The 16,333-nt window shown below is 46.5% G+C and overlaps 2 protein-coding genes across 2 annotated transcripts; both read left to right on the forward strand.

Moving 5' to 3' along the window:
• Positions 1 to 228: 228 nt before the first annotated feature.
• Positions 229 to 618, forward strand: LOC137316742 (histone H2A-like). Its single transcript, XM_067980600.1, has one exon. The coding sequence runs from the start codon at positions 229 to 231 to the stop codon at positions 616 to 618; it is 390 nt and encodes a 129-aa protein (XP_067836701.1).
• Positions 619 to 6,869: 6,251 nt separating this feature from the next.
• Positions 6,870 to 15,446, forward strand: LOC137316714 (zinc finger protein 229-like). Its single transcript, XM_067980563.1, has 3 exons — positions 6,870 to 7,176; positions 7,720 to 7,806; positions 13,837 to 15,446. The coding sequence occupies exon 3, from the start codon at positions 14,188 to 14,190 to the stop codon at positions 15,280 to 15,282; it is 1,095 nt and encodes a 364-aa protein (XP_067836664.1). The 5' UTR covers positions 6,870 to 7,176; positions 7,720 to 7,806; positions 13,837 to 14,187; the 3' UTR covers positions 15,283 to 15,446.
• Positions 15,447 to 16,333: the final 887 nt, after the last annotated feature.

A 16,333-nucleotide genomic window follows, 5' to 3' on the forward strand; every position in this document is an offset into this window, starting at 1 on the left:
CAAATTTCAAAAAAACGGTTCACTTCGGGATTTTCCGCCTTTTCTCATTGCCGGCTGTTGATTGGTGAATAAAACAGCTCTCTGATTGGTCAGTGCGTTCAACCAATGAGATTGAGAACAGATGGACCAATCACAATTTCCCCCACTGTTCTCCTCCAGAAGGTATAAGAAGGGCGAGTGCGGGAGGATTTCTTCATTCTTTGTGAAAGTGTTTGTGAGATTGTGGAAATGTCTGGAAGAGGAAAAACCGGCGGTAAAGCTCGGGCCAAGGCCAAGTCTCGCTCATCCCGGGCCGGACTGCAGTTCCCTGTGGGCCGTGTTCACAGGCTCCTGCGAAAGGGGAACTATGCTGAACGTGTGGGTGCCGGAGCCCCGGTCTATCTGGCTGCTGTGCTCGAGTATCTGACGGCTGAAATCCTCGAGCTGGCCGGCAACGCGGCCCGGGACAACAAGAAGACCCGCATCATCCCCAGACACCTGCAGCTGGCCATCCGCAACGACGAGGAGCTCAACAAGCTGCTGGGACGGGTGACCATCGCTCAGGGCGGGGTGCTGCCTAATATCCAGGCCGTGCTGCTGCCGAAGAAAACCAGCACTGTGAGCTCCAAGAGCAAATAAAGCGGCCAAGATTTAATCTGATAACCCAAAGGCTCTTTTCAGAGCCACCCACTGTATTTATGAAAGGGCTGGTTACTGTCTGTCAAAGGACTTGATTCCGATTCGAGAAACTAACAATAACTTGTTAAATACAAATGATCCATATCGGCCTGTTGCAGTACTCGCTCCGGACCGCAGATGTCGCCAACCTCCAATAGATTGACATTTGCAGTTTGTATGGTGAATGAGACAAAATACCAGAACCGTCAGAATTGTTAACTAGGTGGGTGGGATGCAGAAATACCAGGGACGCTTGTTATTATTTACCGTCCCATCCTCGGACAAGTCTGCCTCGGTTTGTTATTTTACCCAGACTTGTACAACAGATGCTGACTAATGTGCTGTTTATTGTATCAGCGATTGCAGAATTAAGAATGTGAGTGAAATTTGTGTTTGGATGTGAGTGAGGTATTTATTCTGTCCATGTCCGTCTGAAATCAGCTGCCCCCCTTTATACATTTCCCATTTAAGCAAATTTCTCACGGTCCTGCCATTTCAACCCAGGAGATCACAGCTCTTTCCATCGCCGATTTGGTGGCTCTGAAAAGAGCCTTTGTTGCACTTGGTGCTGAAGCCGGGTCGGGTTTAGGCGCGCTCCCCGCGGATGCGGCGGGCCAGCTGGATGTCTTTGGGCATGATGGTGACTCGCTTGGCGTGGATGGCGCACAGGTTGGTGTCCTCAAACAGCCCCACCAGGTAAGCCTCGCTGGCCTCCTGCAGGGCCATGACGGCCGAGCTCTGGAAGCGCAGGTCTGTCTTGAAGTCCTGAGCGATCTCTCGCACCAGGCGCTGGAAGGGCAGTTTGCGGATCAGCAGCTCAGTGGATTTCTGGTAGCGGCGGATCTCCCTCAGAGCCACAGTGCCGGGTCTGTAGCGATGAGGCTTCTTCACTCCGCCCGTGGCTGGAGCGCTCTTCCTCGCCGCTTTCGTCGCCAACTGTTTGCGAGGAGCTTTCCCGCCGGTCGATTTGCGCGCCGTCTGCTTGGTCCTGGCCATTTTCCGAACAGATCTCAACACAACCTGAGACACAGAAACTGTTCATACGGAGTCACCTATGGGGCCGCCTTTTATGGAGTCTATGGGCTCCGCCCATGGCCTGTGATTGGCTGAAGTCCCACACCCTGTCAGGGAGGGACTGCCCCGGGAATTTGATTGGCAGGTTTAAACCGAGCTCTGTCAGTCAGACCGAAACGGCGGGACGATTTGGGCCCCAATTGGCTGAGCTGAAATAAATCTTCAATTTCAAAAAGCCCGCCAATTTCAGAGCATCAAATAACAGTTTCAAGAAAATCTCATTTCCCTCCAGCAATTTAATAATCTCTCTCTTTATAATCTCCATTATTTCCTTCTCCTCAGCTCAAATCTCAGGCTGTTTCACATTCCGGTTCATTCTCTGATCTGTCTGTAAACGGGCGGGAATAAAGCCCCGGTCATTGCTTTCCGGAACGGGACAAAGTCCAGCTTCAATTTCAAAAATCCCGCCAGTTCCGGCCCCGTGAACCGCTCCTCAAACAGAAACTTCACATCGAACTGATAATTGAATGAGGGCAGGAAATAAAGACCGAGCAGAGAGGACACAGCGGGAGAGGGAGTGAGGCGGGATTTTACTCTGAGCGGAGAATGTAATGTCTGGAGAAAGAGTCTGTATGACCGCCTGTTCATTTATACCGTGAAACCGGGAATTCCGCTCCTTCTCTCGGGATGGCCGAGAACCCGGGCCGTTGTTTCTGATCTCCCTGTACCGAGTGTTGGGGAATCTCCCTATACTAATTAAATATCAGAAACTGATTCCCCATCCCGAGATCTTTCCTCTCCCCGTTCCCAGGTCAGTGCTCTCTCTGTGAGGCGGTGGGTGGCTCTTAGAAGAGCCTTTGTTTTGTGTCCGGTTTGAAAGGGTCGAGTTGTTCAGCCGCCGAATCCATAGAGAGTGCGGCCCTGCCGTTTCAGAGCGTACACCACATCCATGGCAGTGACCGTCTTGCGCTTGGCGTGTTCAGTGTAGGTGACCGCGTCCCTGATCACATTTTCCAGGAAAACCTTCAGCACCCCGCGGGTTTCCTCGTAGATCAGACCCGAGATCCGCTTGACACCGCCACGGCGAGCCAGGCGGCGGATGGCTGGTTTGGTGATCCCCTGGATGTTATCACGAAGCACTTTCCGGTGTCGCTTTGCTCCGCCTTTGCCCAGTCCTTTGCCTCCTTTACCTCTGCCAGACATGATGATTCTTCACTCAAATCGCTGCTGAATGAAAAACGAACTTCTGCTGCTTCCGTTTTTATGCAGCCTGCCCCGACCTGACTGAAACAGACACAGGGGTGAGAGAGGGAGGGGAGGAGACAGAGTGAGATATTAAACAGAGAGGGGAGGAGACAGAGTGAGATATTAAACAGAGAGGGGAGGAGACAGAGTGAGATATTAAACAGGGAAGGGAGGAGACAGAGTGAGATATTAAACAGAGAGGGGAGGAGAGAGTCAGAGTGACGGACAGAGCGGAGAGCGGCCTCTGATCTTCCAGCTCCACCTCCAGCTTTCTCCACCCGCCAATTTCAAACCGTTTCTCGATAATAGAACCGAAACACAGCGCTCCGCACAAACCCTGACAGACTCGGGCTTCATATTCAAGGATTCCCAGAAAAGCTTTTAAATAAGCCCCGTTACAATTAACAGTCAGTAATATTCCTGCCTAAATACAGTCCCTTCTATAACAAGTCAACCCGCCTCCTTCCATTTCAGTGTCAGACCCGATTCGATCTCCCCACACATCCCCTCCCAGACCGGTTCAGCAGTTGACAAACACTTTATTCCAGCTGATTTGAAGAATCTCATGTGTTGGGGTTTGAATTGTGATAGCGGCGGATCTCCGCCAGTTTTACCCTGTCACGGACTCTCGCCCTGAATCTGTGAGAAAAAATGAACTGGGACTGGAGCCGAACACACGCCAGTTCCAGTGAGGCCCGGCCCGGACATCCCATTCTCTCTATTTTATTTCAGACAGTGGGGGTGGGGCGGGAATAGCGAATGTCAGCGAGTCACCGGGACCCTGGGTTTATTTGAAATGATTTCTATCTGAAATCTGAGCCCGGCCCCGGGACAGGAATCATCTGATTCCGGGATCAGCTCTTTTCTGAGATACGTGGGTGGCTCTGAGAAGAGCCGTTGGGTTCAGATGGTCACAAGTTGCACTTGATTTTTTACTTCTTTTTGCCCGCTGCTTTCTTAGGCTTTGCTGACTTCGGCTTGGGCTTGGCCCTCGGTTTTTCCACCTTCTTCGCCTTCGCCTTCACTGTCTTGGGGGTCTTGGGCTTCTTAGCCGCCGCTTTCTTCTTAATTGGTGATTTCGCCGCCTTTTTCGTGGTCGATTTCTTGACCGCTGGTTTCTTGGCCGTTAATTTCTTGCTGGCTGTTTTTTTAGCCGCTGGTTTCTTTCCGGGAGATTTCTTCGTCACTTGTTTCTTCACCTTCTTTACCACTTTTGCCTGGGTTTCCTTCTTAGCGACTCTGAAGGAGCCCGAGGCGCCCGTGCCCTTGATCTGCACCAGGGAGCCTTTTTCCACATTTCTCTTGATACTTAATTTGATCTGGGACCGGAGCTTCTCCACATCCAGGCCTTTGGTAGCCAGAACCTTCTTTATCGCGGCCAGGGATATCCCCTTGCGATCCTTGCAATCCGCCACAATCTTGAGGATCTGTTCGCCCAACGGGGGACCGGTGGACTTGGGTCTGGGAACCGCGTTCTTCTTCTTGGGAGCCTTGGGTGGAGCGGCGGCGGCAGGAGGTGCCGTTTCGGCGGCTGCAGTGTCTGTCATGTCCGGGACTCTGTCGAAAATCTCTCTGACAGTCAGAGCTGGGTCAGAAATGAAACGAGAGGCGGCGGCACAGAGCAACTTAAAGGCACAGAGCGGACGGGGCGGAGACATCCTGCTGTCAGCTCCCGGCCCCTCCAGCCTCTCTGTGTTTCTCTCTCCTCTTAAACTCCCCGATTCCAATTCAAATCGGGCACTCCAGAGTCCCAGACTAGCCCCTTCCCATCTCTAACACCGGTATGTTTGCTGTCGATAAACTTTCACCGGAATTAAAAGCACCAGTTTCGATTTAAACCCGTTTCATTGCTGCACTGATCGCGCTCTCTCACCCGATCGCCGACATGATCTTCGTTTTTCGGCTGAAATCTTGAATTGATCTGAAACTTTACATTAAATTTCCACTTCGGAGCTCGGCAGGGGAGGAGGGCGATCCTTTGACAGGGATTTTTTCAAAATTTTACTCAAAATAGACTTGGAAATCCGGCGATGAGACCGGCCACACAAACACAGTGACATGAACCTCACCCACCCGCCCCTTTAACACACTCTCTCTGACACAATGTTCACATCTTCACATTCACAGGACAAACTGTTCGCCAGATTGACAATTCCCGGGACAGGCTTTCCTCCCCGCTCGGCCTGTGCTGCAGATTCTCGGGGGTTAGTTGTCGTTTCCCAGCTCAGTAACTGTTAAACACCCTGAGGCCGGCGCTCCTCACAGTGTCTGGTCCCCAGATTCAGGGACAGGAGACAATCACAGCTGTGGATGTGATAATCCATATCTGGTTTTACATGATTATATTATTCACACTCAGCAATATGTTTGGTTGAGACGATAATACAAATTATCCGCTCTGGGCTCCTCCAGTCTCTCTGTCTTTCTCTCCCTCCTCCTAAACTGACTGACAGACAAAAGTAACTGGTGTCCTATCCGTCCCATTCTCAACACCCAGAGACGGCCAGTTATTGAATAAATTCAACATTCACAGGCAGTCCAGTGTCAGACAGTTACAGGCTGTTTCTCTCCACCTTTCCTTACTGGACTGGAGACTGATAAATGCACCGTCAGACCGGCTCATACAGAATAGAAGGGACAGTGACCGTCTCACCAACAGCACCGGAGGTCTGTTCACAGACACTGAATCAGTCTTTACCTTCCAACAGGGTGTTCATATTACGCTCAATAACACTATCCCGCTTTCATGTACAGCGCTAGAGATAGAGAAATACAGACGGACAGATAAAGAGACAGACAGAGACAGGCACACAGACAAAGTATCATTCTCACACTTCCTCTCAGTGTGTCCGTTTCACACTCAGCAAACAGTATCCCACCTTCGTGCACAGCGCCAGAGAGATACAGACAGGCAGAGTATCAGCCATACGCTTCCCATCAGTGTCTCTGTATCACGCTCAGCAGCAGTATTCCACCTTCATAAGTTGTACAAAAGAGAGAGAGAAACTGACCTGCAATGTCCCGTTTTCACCCAGTAACAAATTGGAAAATTCTCCATTCCAATTGCCATTCCAAGCTGGAGTGACAGAAGATGCAGTCTCATCTCTCACTGATATTATTTCAGAGACAGACACATTATTAATCCCACTCTCAGGGACAGTGTCACGCATTTAACCCTCTCTTGCATGTTGTACCCTCTGCAATTTTGCAGCTCATGGCCCTTCTGCATTTCTCTCAGTGACCGAGATTTTCACTCCGATTGAAATAATCTGGGACTGTTGCCGTCAGATATTAATCCGACACGGTCCCAGCAAATACACCGACTCCCACTTTCCTCCCATGTTTCTCGAGGATGAAATCCTCTCATTTCGAGGATTTCATTTTCACATCGTTCACCTGACGAAGGAGGAAGCCTCCGAAAGCTTGTGAATTTAAAATAAAATTGCTGGACTATAACTTGGTGTTGTAAAATTGTTTACAATTCTCCAGGATTGGTTGGAGGAATCCGGCCTCCAGATACGGAGTCACAAGTTTCTTTATCAGTAAAGGGACCAAGAATGAACAGAACCAATTGGCTCATTTCACAGCCGCCCACTTTATCTCTGAAAGACTCTTTTCCATCAAAAGATACCGAGAGAAACAGCAGGGATGGAAACATCTAGTTTAATAGTTAGAGATTGGAAAGTCAGTCTGGATTCCAGCGTTAGGCACTGGTGGAATCCCATCTGTTTCCCATTCTGGTGCCTGTTCCTGCACTGCCTGTGGACCCCATTCCCTCTGACCTTTCCCCCAGACCCACTTCCTTTGCTCAGACTCGGAAAAATTCAAATTGGGGAAAGTTTCCATCGATTTTTGTATTGGGAATTAAATCAGATATCTGCGCATGCGTGACGCAGCCCCGCCCCCAGCCCTGGTCGTCGTTGAACGGAAGAGCGCATGCGCGCTGCCCTCCCCCAGCTCGGCCTGTGGGCGCCATTCCCTCAGTGAGCGGAAGAAGATGGTTTAAAACAGCCGGGAATGGAGAGATCACGGCCCCCGGGGGAAGGGAGCAAAGAGCAGCCTCGTTACAGCAGCTCATCGCTTCGGGACCGTGTCCGCAGATGGGCTCAGAGATCGGCATTGAGTCCGGGGGAAGGTCAGGGGGAGTCCGGGGGCTGTTTGTAAGAGGCGGAGTGGATCAGGAACTGGTCCCGGAACATGGAGTGAGCGGGGGAAGGGAGAGGTCATTCTCGGGCTGTGTGTGGACAGGGTGTGTCCAGGGTAAGGGAGACAGAATGGGAAGAACCAGCTATTTAAAATCATTGCTGCTTTCTCTCCCCAAATCAGTAGTGAATGTTCCTGGTTTAGTTCCAGTCTCACCCTGTTACTGGACAGTGAACAGTCAGGATGTGGGGAGTGAAACAAGCAGTATCTATTGCAGGCATCAGGTGAGAAGTGTGAAGGACACATTTTAAACAGCGGTTGTTTGGTTTGGGGTGAACGGCTAGTCCCATGGGAGAGGAGTTGAGAAACCTGACCTGTACAAAGGTCCCTGCCCCATCGGGTAGTCCCATTCACGGATCAGTGCAGGGGTTGTGTTGTGTCTGGATGTCACTAAATTGTTACAGAATCGTCCAACACACCGGGTGTGCAGAAGCTGAGTGCTGCAGTACTGCAGTGGAGTCAGACATTGACACTGTTTGTATCACTGGTTTTCATTTGTGGATATTCAAAATGATCATTAACAGAGATATTAAACTGATCACTTTTGTATTTTCAACCTCACCTGTTCCTGAGTAATAAGAGATAATTTTCTTTCCACAGGCAAATCCTTGAAGGATCCAGAATAAATGTGATGTTTCCTCCACCCGAGGCAAAAGAAACAGTGCAGCCAGCTCCTTCTCACACACAGTAAGTACATTATCACACACACAGAGCACGGAGTCACAGACAGGTCATCAGTTCCACAGTCTCAGATAGCAGAAGTAGTCAGTACCACACTGATCCCAAGACCCAGAGACACATTTTCAATCCAACCATCAAACAGAGCAGTTGAAGTAGATACTGTTCCATTTCTCCCAAACTCAGTTCCGCTGACAGGGAAATACAAAAATCCCAGTCAAAATCACACTCTCAGATTGAAAGGCACTGTGTCAATCTCACAATTGGGCAACATTAAATACCAGATAGAAATCACACATGGTACCCGATTGAAAGGGACAGAATGAACCCCAATAATGTACCCTGAGATTCGAATTGAATACCACCCCACAACTCACAAATGTGAGTTTAATACATGCAGTATCCATTCGATTAATGTATCATGAGGTACAAACTGCAGACATGTCCAAAACTCATGTAGAGTATCAGACTGAGAAATGTTGTGACAGTCGAACCTGAAAAACAAATGAGAAACCAGTTTATAATACACATAGTATGAGATGTAAATACACAGTATCAATTCTATTAGTGCACACTGAGATACACATTACATACCAGTCCAAAAATCTCATACAATATTAGACTGAAAGGCACAGTATCGATTACAATAGTACAGACTGAGCTGCACATTATATACCAATTCCAAAATCACTATATCAGTTTGAAATATATGTTATCATTCACAATAGTACACAAAGATATTGATTTAATAGTAGTCCAAAAAGCACACAAATTATCTGATTAAAAACCTCCAGCACCAAATCCTAAAGTATATCCATATTTACCAATTAAATGAAAAAAACTATTTAAACATGAAGATATTAAAGCTGCAGTATTGAACACCATAATGTAATCTGAGACAATAATTATAGACAGATGCAGAATAAATCTCACACTCTTATGGTACCAATGTTGACAGAGAATGTATCCCAAACTCTCATAATGTACCAGAGACTGGCAGATAAAGTATGAATCCCACACTCACACAGCATCAGAGACTGTATATATCAAATGAATCGCAAACTCAAACACACTACTGACAAGATACACAATGAATCCCACACAGTATCACGGACTGAGAGATACAAAATGAATCTCTCAGTCACCTACATTAGTGCAGGCTGAGTTACAAATTAGGGACCAGTCCACAAATCTCAGTGTCAGATTGAAAGATACAGTACCAATTCCATTAGTGCAGACTGAGCTACATATTAATTACCAATACAAAAGACCAATGCAGATTCAGACTGAAATATACAGTATTCCATTTATGCAGACTGAGCAACACATTGTATATAAGTTCAACATGTCACCATGTCAGTTTGGAAGATACACTGTATCACAATTGTGTTCACATTGATGCAGATTTAATCGTAGCCAAAAAGTGCAGTGATTCTCTGATTATAACCTACAGCAACACATTTTAACGTATATAATTACTTACCACTTAAACACTGGGAAAAATTATTTATACATTTATGTATTAAAGATACAGGTTTGAATGCCATGCTGTGAAATGAGATACAAATTAGATACAGATAAAGAATGAATCTCATACTCAGATCCAGTGCCAGAGACTGACATAAAGAATGAATCCCTCACTCATACAATGTACCACTGACTGACAGACACAAAATGAATCCCACACTAACATACAGTAGCACAGACTGACAGATACAGTATATATATCACTCATATACAGTATCAGAGATTGATGGAAATGGAATGAATGTCTCACTCACATGCAGCACCAGAGACTGACAGATATGGAATTAATCCCAAATTCACACATGGTGCCAGAGACTGACAGGAACAGAATGAATCTCATTCAGATACAGTACAAGGGGCTGACATATATAGAATCAATCCCACACTCACACACAGTACCACAGGCTGACAGAATCAGAATGAATCACAAAGTACCACAGTCAGACAAATACAGAATGAATCTCTAAGTCAAATCACTGCAGACTGAGTTACACATAACATGCCAGTCCAAAAATCTTCGTGTCAGATTGAAAGATAATGTATCAATTCCATTAGTGCAGACTGAGCCAAACATTATATAGCAGTCCAACACTGTCAGACCATATCAGACTCAAAGATACAACATCAATTCCTTTAGCATGTACTGAGCTACATGTTACACACCAGTCCAAAAATCTCATACAGTAACAGACTGATAGATACATTATCAATTCTATTAGTGCAGGCTGAGCTGTATATTACATTCCAGTCCAAAAATCTCAGTGTCAGACTGAGATACAGAATTAATTCCATTATTATAGACTGAGCTACACATTATATACCAGTTAAATAATTTCACCATGGAGAGATTGAAAGGTACATTATCATTCACAACAGAGTTCAGAGATGAAGATGTAATACACTCACAAACATTGTTTGATTAAAGAAAATCCAAAAGTGTATCAATATTTACAAATTAAACACTTGATAAAAAACGGCATATACTTTAAAGTATTAAAGATATAGTTTCAAATACAATAATATAAACTGAAATAAGAACACAGAATGAATCCAGACTTGCACATTGTCTCAGAGACTGAATTATAGAATAAAACCCAGACTGAGATAAATTGGCTGAGACTGACAGATACAGAATGTATCCTAAACTCATATACAGTATCAGAGACTGACAGATACAGAATAAAGCCCACATTCACATGCAGCACCAGAGACAGACAGAAACAGAATGAATCCCACACTCACACACAGTACCAGAGACAGACAGAAACAGAATGAATCCCACACTCACACACAGTACCAAAGGCAGACAGATACAGAATAAACCCCATACTCATGTGCAGTACCAGATACAGACAGGTACAGAATAAACCCCACACTTATATACAGTATCAGAGACTGAAAAATACAGAATAAACCGCACACTCATATACAGCACCAGAGACAGACAGAAGCAGAATAAACCTGACACTCGCATACAGTACCCGTTACAGACAGATACAGAATAAACCCCACACACGTACAGTACCACAGACTGACAGGCACAGAATGAATCCCACACTCACACACAGTACCAGACACTGAAAGATACAGAATAATCCTCACATTCATATACAGTACCAGAAACAGACGAATAAAGAATAAACCCCACACTCATTTGCAGTACCAGAGACAGACAGATACAGAATGAATCCCAAATTCACACACAGTACCAGAGACTGACAGATACAGAATGAATCCCAAATTCACACAAGGTACCAGAGACTGACATACACTGAATAAACCCCACACTCATTTCCAGTACCAGAGACTGACAGATACAGTATATACCCCCCACTCATTTGCAGCTCAAGAGACTGACAGATACAGAATAAACCCCACACTCATATACAGTACGAGAGACTGATAGGCACAGAATGAATCCCACACACACACAGCACCAGAGACTGACAGATACAGAATAAACCCCACACTCATATGCAGCACCAGAGACTGACAGATACAGAATAAACCCCACACTCATATACAGTACCAGAGACTGACAGATACGGAATGTGTGAATTTGGGATTCACAGTATCGGAGACAGACAGATACAGAATAAACCTCACACTCATGTACAGTATCAGAGACTGACTTATACAGAATGAATCTTATACTCACACACAATACCAGAGACTGACAGATACAGAATAAAGCCCAACCTCATATACTGTACCAGAGACAGATAAATACAAAATAAACACCAAACACATCTACAGTATCGGAGATAGACAGATAGAGAATAAACCCCACACTCACACACAGTACCAGAGACAGACACAGAATAAAAGCTACACTCACACACAGTACCAGAGACAGACAGATACAGAATAAAACCTACACTCACACACAGTACCAGAGACAGACCAGACAGGCACAGAATAAACCCCACACTCACACACAGTACCAGAGAGTGAAAAATACAGAATAAACACCAAACTCTTGTACAGGATCAGAGACTGACAGATACAGAATAAACCCCACAATCATGTAAAGTGCCAGGAAAAATTGTTTGGTTAGTGAGTGTCTGTAAATGAAGGAAACATGTTGTCTGGTAAGGGAGTGTCTATACATGAAGGAAAAACGGTGAAGGGTCAGGGAATATCTATAAATGAAAGAGAAATGGTGACAGGTCAGGGATTGTCTATAAATGAAGGTGAAATGGTTTCTGGTAAGGGAGTATTATAAATGGGAGAAGACATGGTGACAGGTCAGGGAGTGTCTAAAAATGAAGGCGAAATGGTGACGGGTGACGGAGTGTTCATAAAGGAGGGAGAAATGGTGACAGATGAGGCAGAGTCTGTAAATGATGGAGAAATGGTGACTTGTCAGAGGGTGTCTGGAAATGAAGGAGAAATGGTGACTGGTCCGGGAGTGTCTGTAAATGAAGGAGGAATGGTGATTGGTCCGGGAGTGTCTGTAAATGAAGGAGGAACGGTGATTGGTCCGGGAGTGTCTGTAAATGAAGGAGAATTGTTGACAGGTCAGGTAGTGTCGATATCTGAAGGAGAAACAGTGATGGGTCAGGGAGCGTCTATTAATGAAGGGAAATGCTGACGGGTCAGGGAGAGTTTGTAAATGAAGGAGAAATGCTGAAGGGTCAGGAAGCGTCTATAAACGTAGGAGAAATTGTGTTTGATCAGGGAATGCCTGAAAATGAAGGCGAAATGGTGACTGGTCAGGGGGTTTCTGTAAATGAAGGAGGAATGGTGATTGGTCAGGGGGTGTCTGTAAATGAATGCGAAATGGTGACTGGTCAGGGGGTGTCTGTAAATGAAGGAGGAATGGTGATTGGTCAGGGGGTGTCTGCAAATGAAGGAGAAATGGTGACTGGTCAGGGGGTGTCTGTAAATGAAGGAGGAACGGTGACTGGTGCGGGAGTGTCTGTAAATGAAGGCGAAATGGTGACTGGTCAGCGGGTGTCTGTAAATGAAGGAGAAATGGTGAGTGGTCAGGGGGTGTCTGTAAATGAAGGCGAAATGGTGACTGTCAGGGAGAGTCTGTGAATGAAGGAGGAACGGTGATTGGTCCGGGAGTGTCTGTAAATGAAGGCGAAATGGTGATTGGTCCGGGGGTGTCTGTAAATGAAGGAGGAACGGTGATTGGTCCGGGAGTGTCTGTAAATGAAGGCGAAATGGTGATTGGTCCGGGGGTGTCTGTAAATGAAGGAGGAACGGTGATTGGTCCGGGAGTGTCTGTAAATGCAGGAGAATTGTTGACAGGTCAGGGAGTGTCGACATCTGAAGGACAAAAAGTGATGGGTCAGAGAGTGTCTATTAATGAAGGGACATGCTGACGGGTCAGGGAGAGTTTGCAAATGAAGGAGAAATGCTGAAGGGTCAGGGAGCGTCTATAAATGTAGGAGAAATTGTGTTTGATCAGGGAGCGTCTGAAAATGAAGGAGAAATTGTGATAGGTCAAGGAAAATCTTTAAGTGAAGGAGAAATGGTGACTGGTCAGGGAGAGTCTTTTGCCAAAATTGGGAGATATCACAGATGGACGGCATACAGGCAGCTATACGGAGGGACATTGTGTGGAAATGAGGGGCAGAGCATATACACACAGCCAGAGTCAGCATATTCAGGAGAGGAGAGGGGAATCAGTGAGTGTGGAACTGAATCCAACCAGAGTCAGCAACTTCAGGGGAGGAGAGGGAGGGGAACCAGTGAGTGTAGAACTGAACCCAGTCAGAGTCAGCACCTTCAGGGGAGGAGAGGGAGGGGAACCAGAGTGCAGAACTGAACCCAGTCACAGTCGGGATCTTCAGGAGAGAGAGAAAACTTAAATAGAAGGAAAAATGTTGGAGGTGGTGCGATGGGTTTGGGTTCCAGCAGAGGGAGGAGGGTGAGTGTGTGGGACGGGGATTTACAGTCTGGGGGAATCAGCGGGAAGAATGTTCCACAGGAACTGGAATTGCCTGTTCTGAATTTCTATCCTGTATTCACAGTGAGGACTTTTGTTATCTCCTTTTACAGGGTATTACAAGGGGCGGATTTGAAGACGAGAAACTCAAACCAAACATCACGTCAAGATCTGACTCCATTCACCAGCACCTGAAGATTATCGGCCTTAAAATATAGGAGAAATGTTGATCTGTTCTATCTGTGGAAAAGATTTCAAACATCACTGTGACTGGAATAGCAGCGAGACACACACACCCGATTGAGAGTGTTCCAGTGCACTGACTGTGGGAAGAGCTTTCACCAGTTCCACAGCCTGAAGAAACATCATACCATTCACAGTGGGGAGAAACGAGACACGTGTTCTCTGTGCAGACGAGACTTCCACTGATCTCCAACGTGGAGAGAGAGAAGGACACCCGCACCATGGAGAAACCGTGGAAATGTGGGGACTGTGGGAGGGGATTCAGTTACTCATCCCGGCTGGAAACTCAACGACGCAGACACACTGGAGAGAGGCCGTTCACCTGCTCCATGTGTGGGAAGGGATTAACTCAGTCATCCCACCTCACTGAACATCAACTTGTTCACACTGATAAGAGACTTTTTAAATGTTCTGTCTGTGAGAAGAGCTTTAAAAGAAAAAGTGATCTGCTGACACACCAACGCACTCACACTGGGGAGACGCCGTTCACCTGCACTAATTGCGGGAAGGGATTCACTCAGTCATCCAACCTGCTGACACACCAGCGAATTCACACTGGGGAGAGGCCGTTCACCTGCTCCATGTGTGGGAGCGGATTCACTCAATCTTCCCACCTCATTGAACATCAGCTTGTTCACACTGATAAGAGACTTTTTAAATGCTCTGTCTGTGAGAAAAGCTTTAAAAGAAAAAGTGATCTGCTGACACACCAACGCACTCACACTGGGGAGAGGCCGTTCACCTGCTCCGTGTGTGGGAAGGGATTCACTCGGTCATCCAGCCTACTGACACACCAGCGAGTTCACAGTGGGGAGAGGCTGTTCACCTGCTCCGTGTGTGGGAAGAGTTTCACTCGATCATCCCACCTGCTGAGACATCAGCAAGTTCACACTGGTGAGAGGCCATTCACCTGCTTCATATGTGGGAAGGGATTCGCTCAGTCATCCACCCTGCTTACACACCAGCGAGTTCACACAGGGCAGAGGCCGTTCACCTGCTTCATATGTGGGAAGAGATTCACTCAGTCATCCACCCTGCTGACACACCAGCGAGTTCACACTGGGGAGAGGCCATTCACCTGCTCCGTGTGTGGGAAGGAATTCACTTGTTCATCCGGCCTCATTGAACACCAACTTGTTCACACTGATAAGAGACCCTTTAAATGTTCTAACTGTGAGAAGAGCTTTAAAAGAACATGGGATCTGCTGAGACATGAACGTATTCACACTGGGGAGAGGCCGATCACCTGCTCTGTGTGTGGGATGGGATTCACTCAGTCTTCCCACCTGCTGAGTCACCAGCGGGATCACATGTGACTGCAGGGGTTGGATTCTGCTGTTATTGCTGATGTTAATCACATCCAGGACTGAACCATGTTCATTCTGACAGTTGGGGTTTGTTTCTGATGTTAAACTCCAGCCCAGTTAAAGGGATTATTAATATTCTGTACAAGTGTCAAATTAATCAGCTTTCTTTCAAACACAGTGTGTCCAGTCCTTGATATCTTGATGATAAGAGAAGCAGTTTGAGGACTCATGATGAAGTGAGTGGAATCCATCTTAGAACTGAGTTGCTCCACCATTTTAAAAGATGGATCTACAAATGTCCAACTCTGACAGGACAGAAAATTCTATTATATCACACGGTCCACTTCAATCAGGCTGAGCAGATTTCCACTACCCTTGTGTGGGAAAGAGTTTCCTGATTTCAATCCAAGACACCCGAGCTCTAAATTTAAGTTTATGTCCTCTTGTTCTGGATTCACCGACGAGAGAAAATAGTTTCTATTTCGACCCTATCGAATCCCTTTATAATTTTAAATATCTGGATCAGATCACCCCTCAACCTTCTAAACTCAAGGGAATGCAAACCAAGTTTATGCAACCGGTCCTTATAATTGAACCCTTCAAGCCCCAGTGTCATTCTGGTGAATTTGCACTGTACCCCCTCCAAGGTCAATATATCCAATATGTCCCAGCACTGACTGTGTGCATAACAGGACTGAGTGTCCCAGCACTGACTGTGTGTTTAACAGGACTGAGTGTCCCAGCACTGACTGTGTGCATAACAGGACTGAGTGTCCCAGCACTGACTGTGTGTTTAACAGGACTGAGTGTCCCAGCACTGACTGTGTGCATAACAGGATTGAGTGTCCCAGCACTGACTGTATGTTTAACAGGACTGAGTGTCCCAGCACTGAATGTGTGAAGAACAGGACTGAGTTCCCAGCACTGACTGTGTGTATAACAGGACTGAGTGTCCCAGCACTGAATGTGTATAACAGGACTGAGTGTCCCAGCACTGACTCTGTGTATAACAGGACTGAATGTCCCAGCATTGATTGTGTGTATGACAGGACTGAGTGTC

This window comes from Heptranchias perlo, unplaced genomic scaffold (assembly GCF_035084215.1).
Source record: "Heptranchias perlo isolate sHepPer1 unplaced genomic scaffold, sHepPer1.hap1 HAP1_SCAFFOLD_60, whole genome shotgun sequence".
In the NCBI taxonomy this organism is placed as follows: Eukaryota; Metazoa; Chordata; class Chondrichthyes; order Hexanchiformes; family Hexanchidae; genus Heptranchias; species Heptranchias perlo.

Excerpts from the sequence above, each read along its gene's own strand:
- LOC137316742 (XM_067980600.1), top strand. The coding sequence starts at position 229 with ATGTCTGGAAGAGGAAAAACCGGCGGTAAAGCTCGGGCCAAGGCCAAG.
- LOC137316714 (XM_067980563.1), top strand. The coding sequence starts at position 14,188 with ATGGAGAAACCGTGGAAATGTGGGGACTGTGGGAGGGGATTCAGTTAC.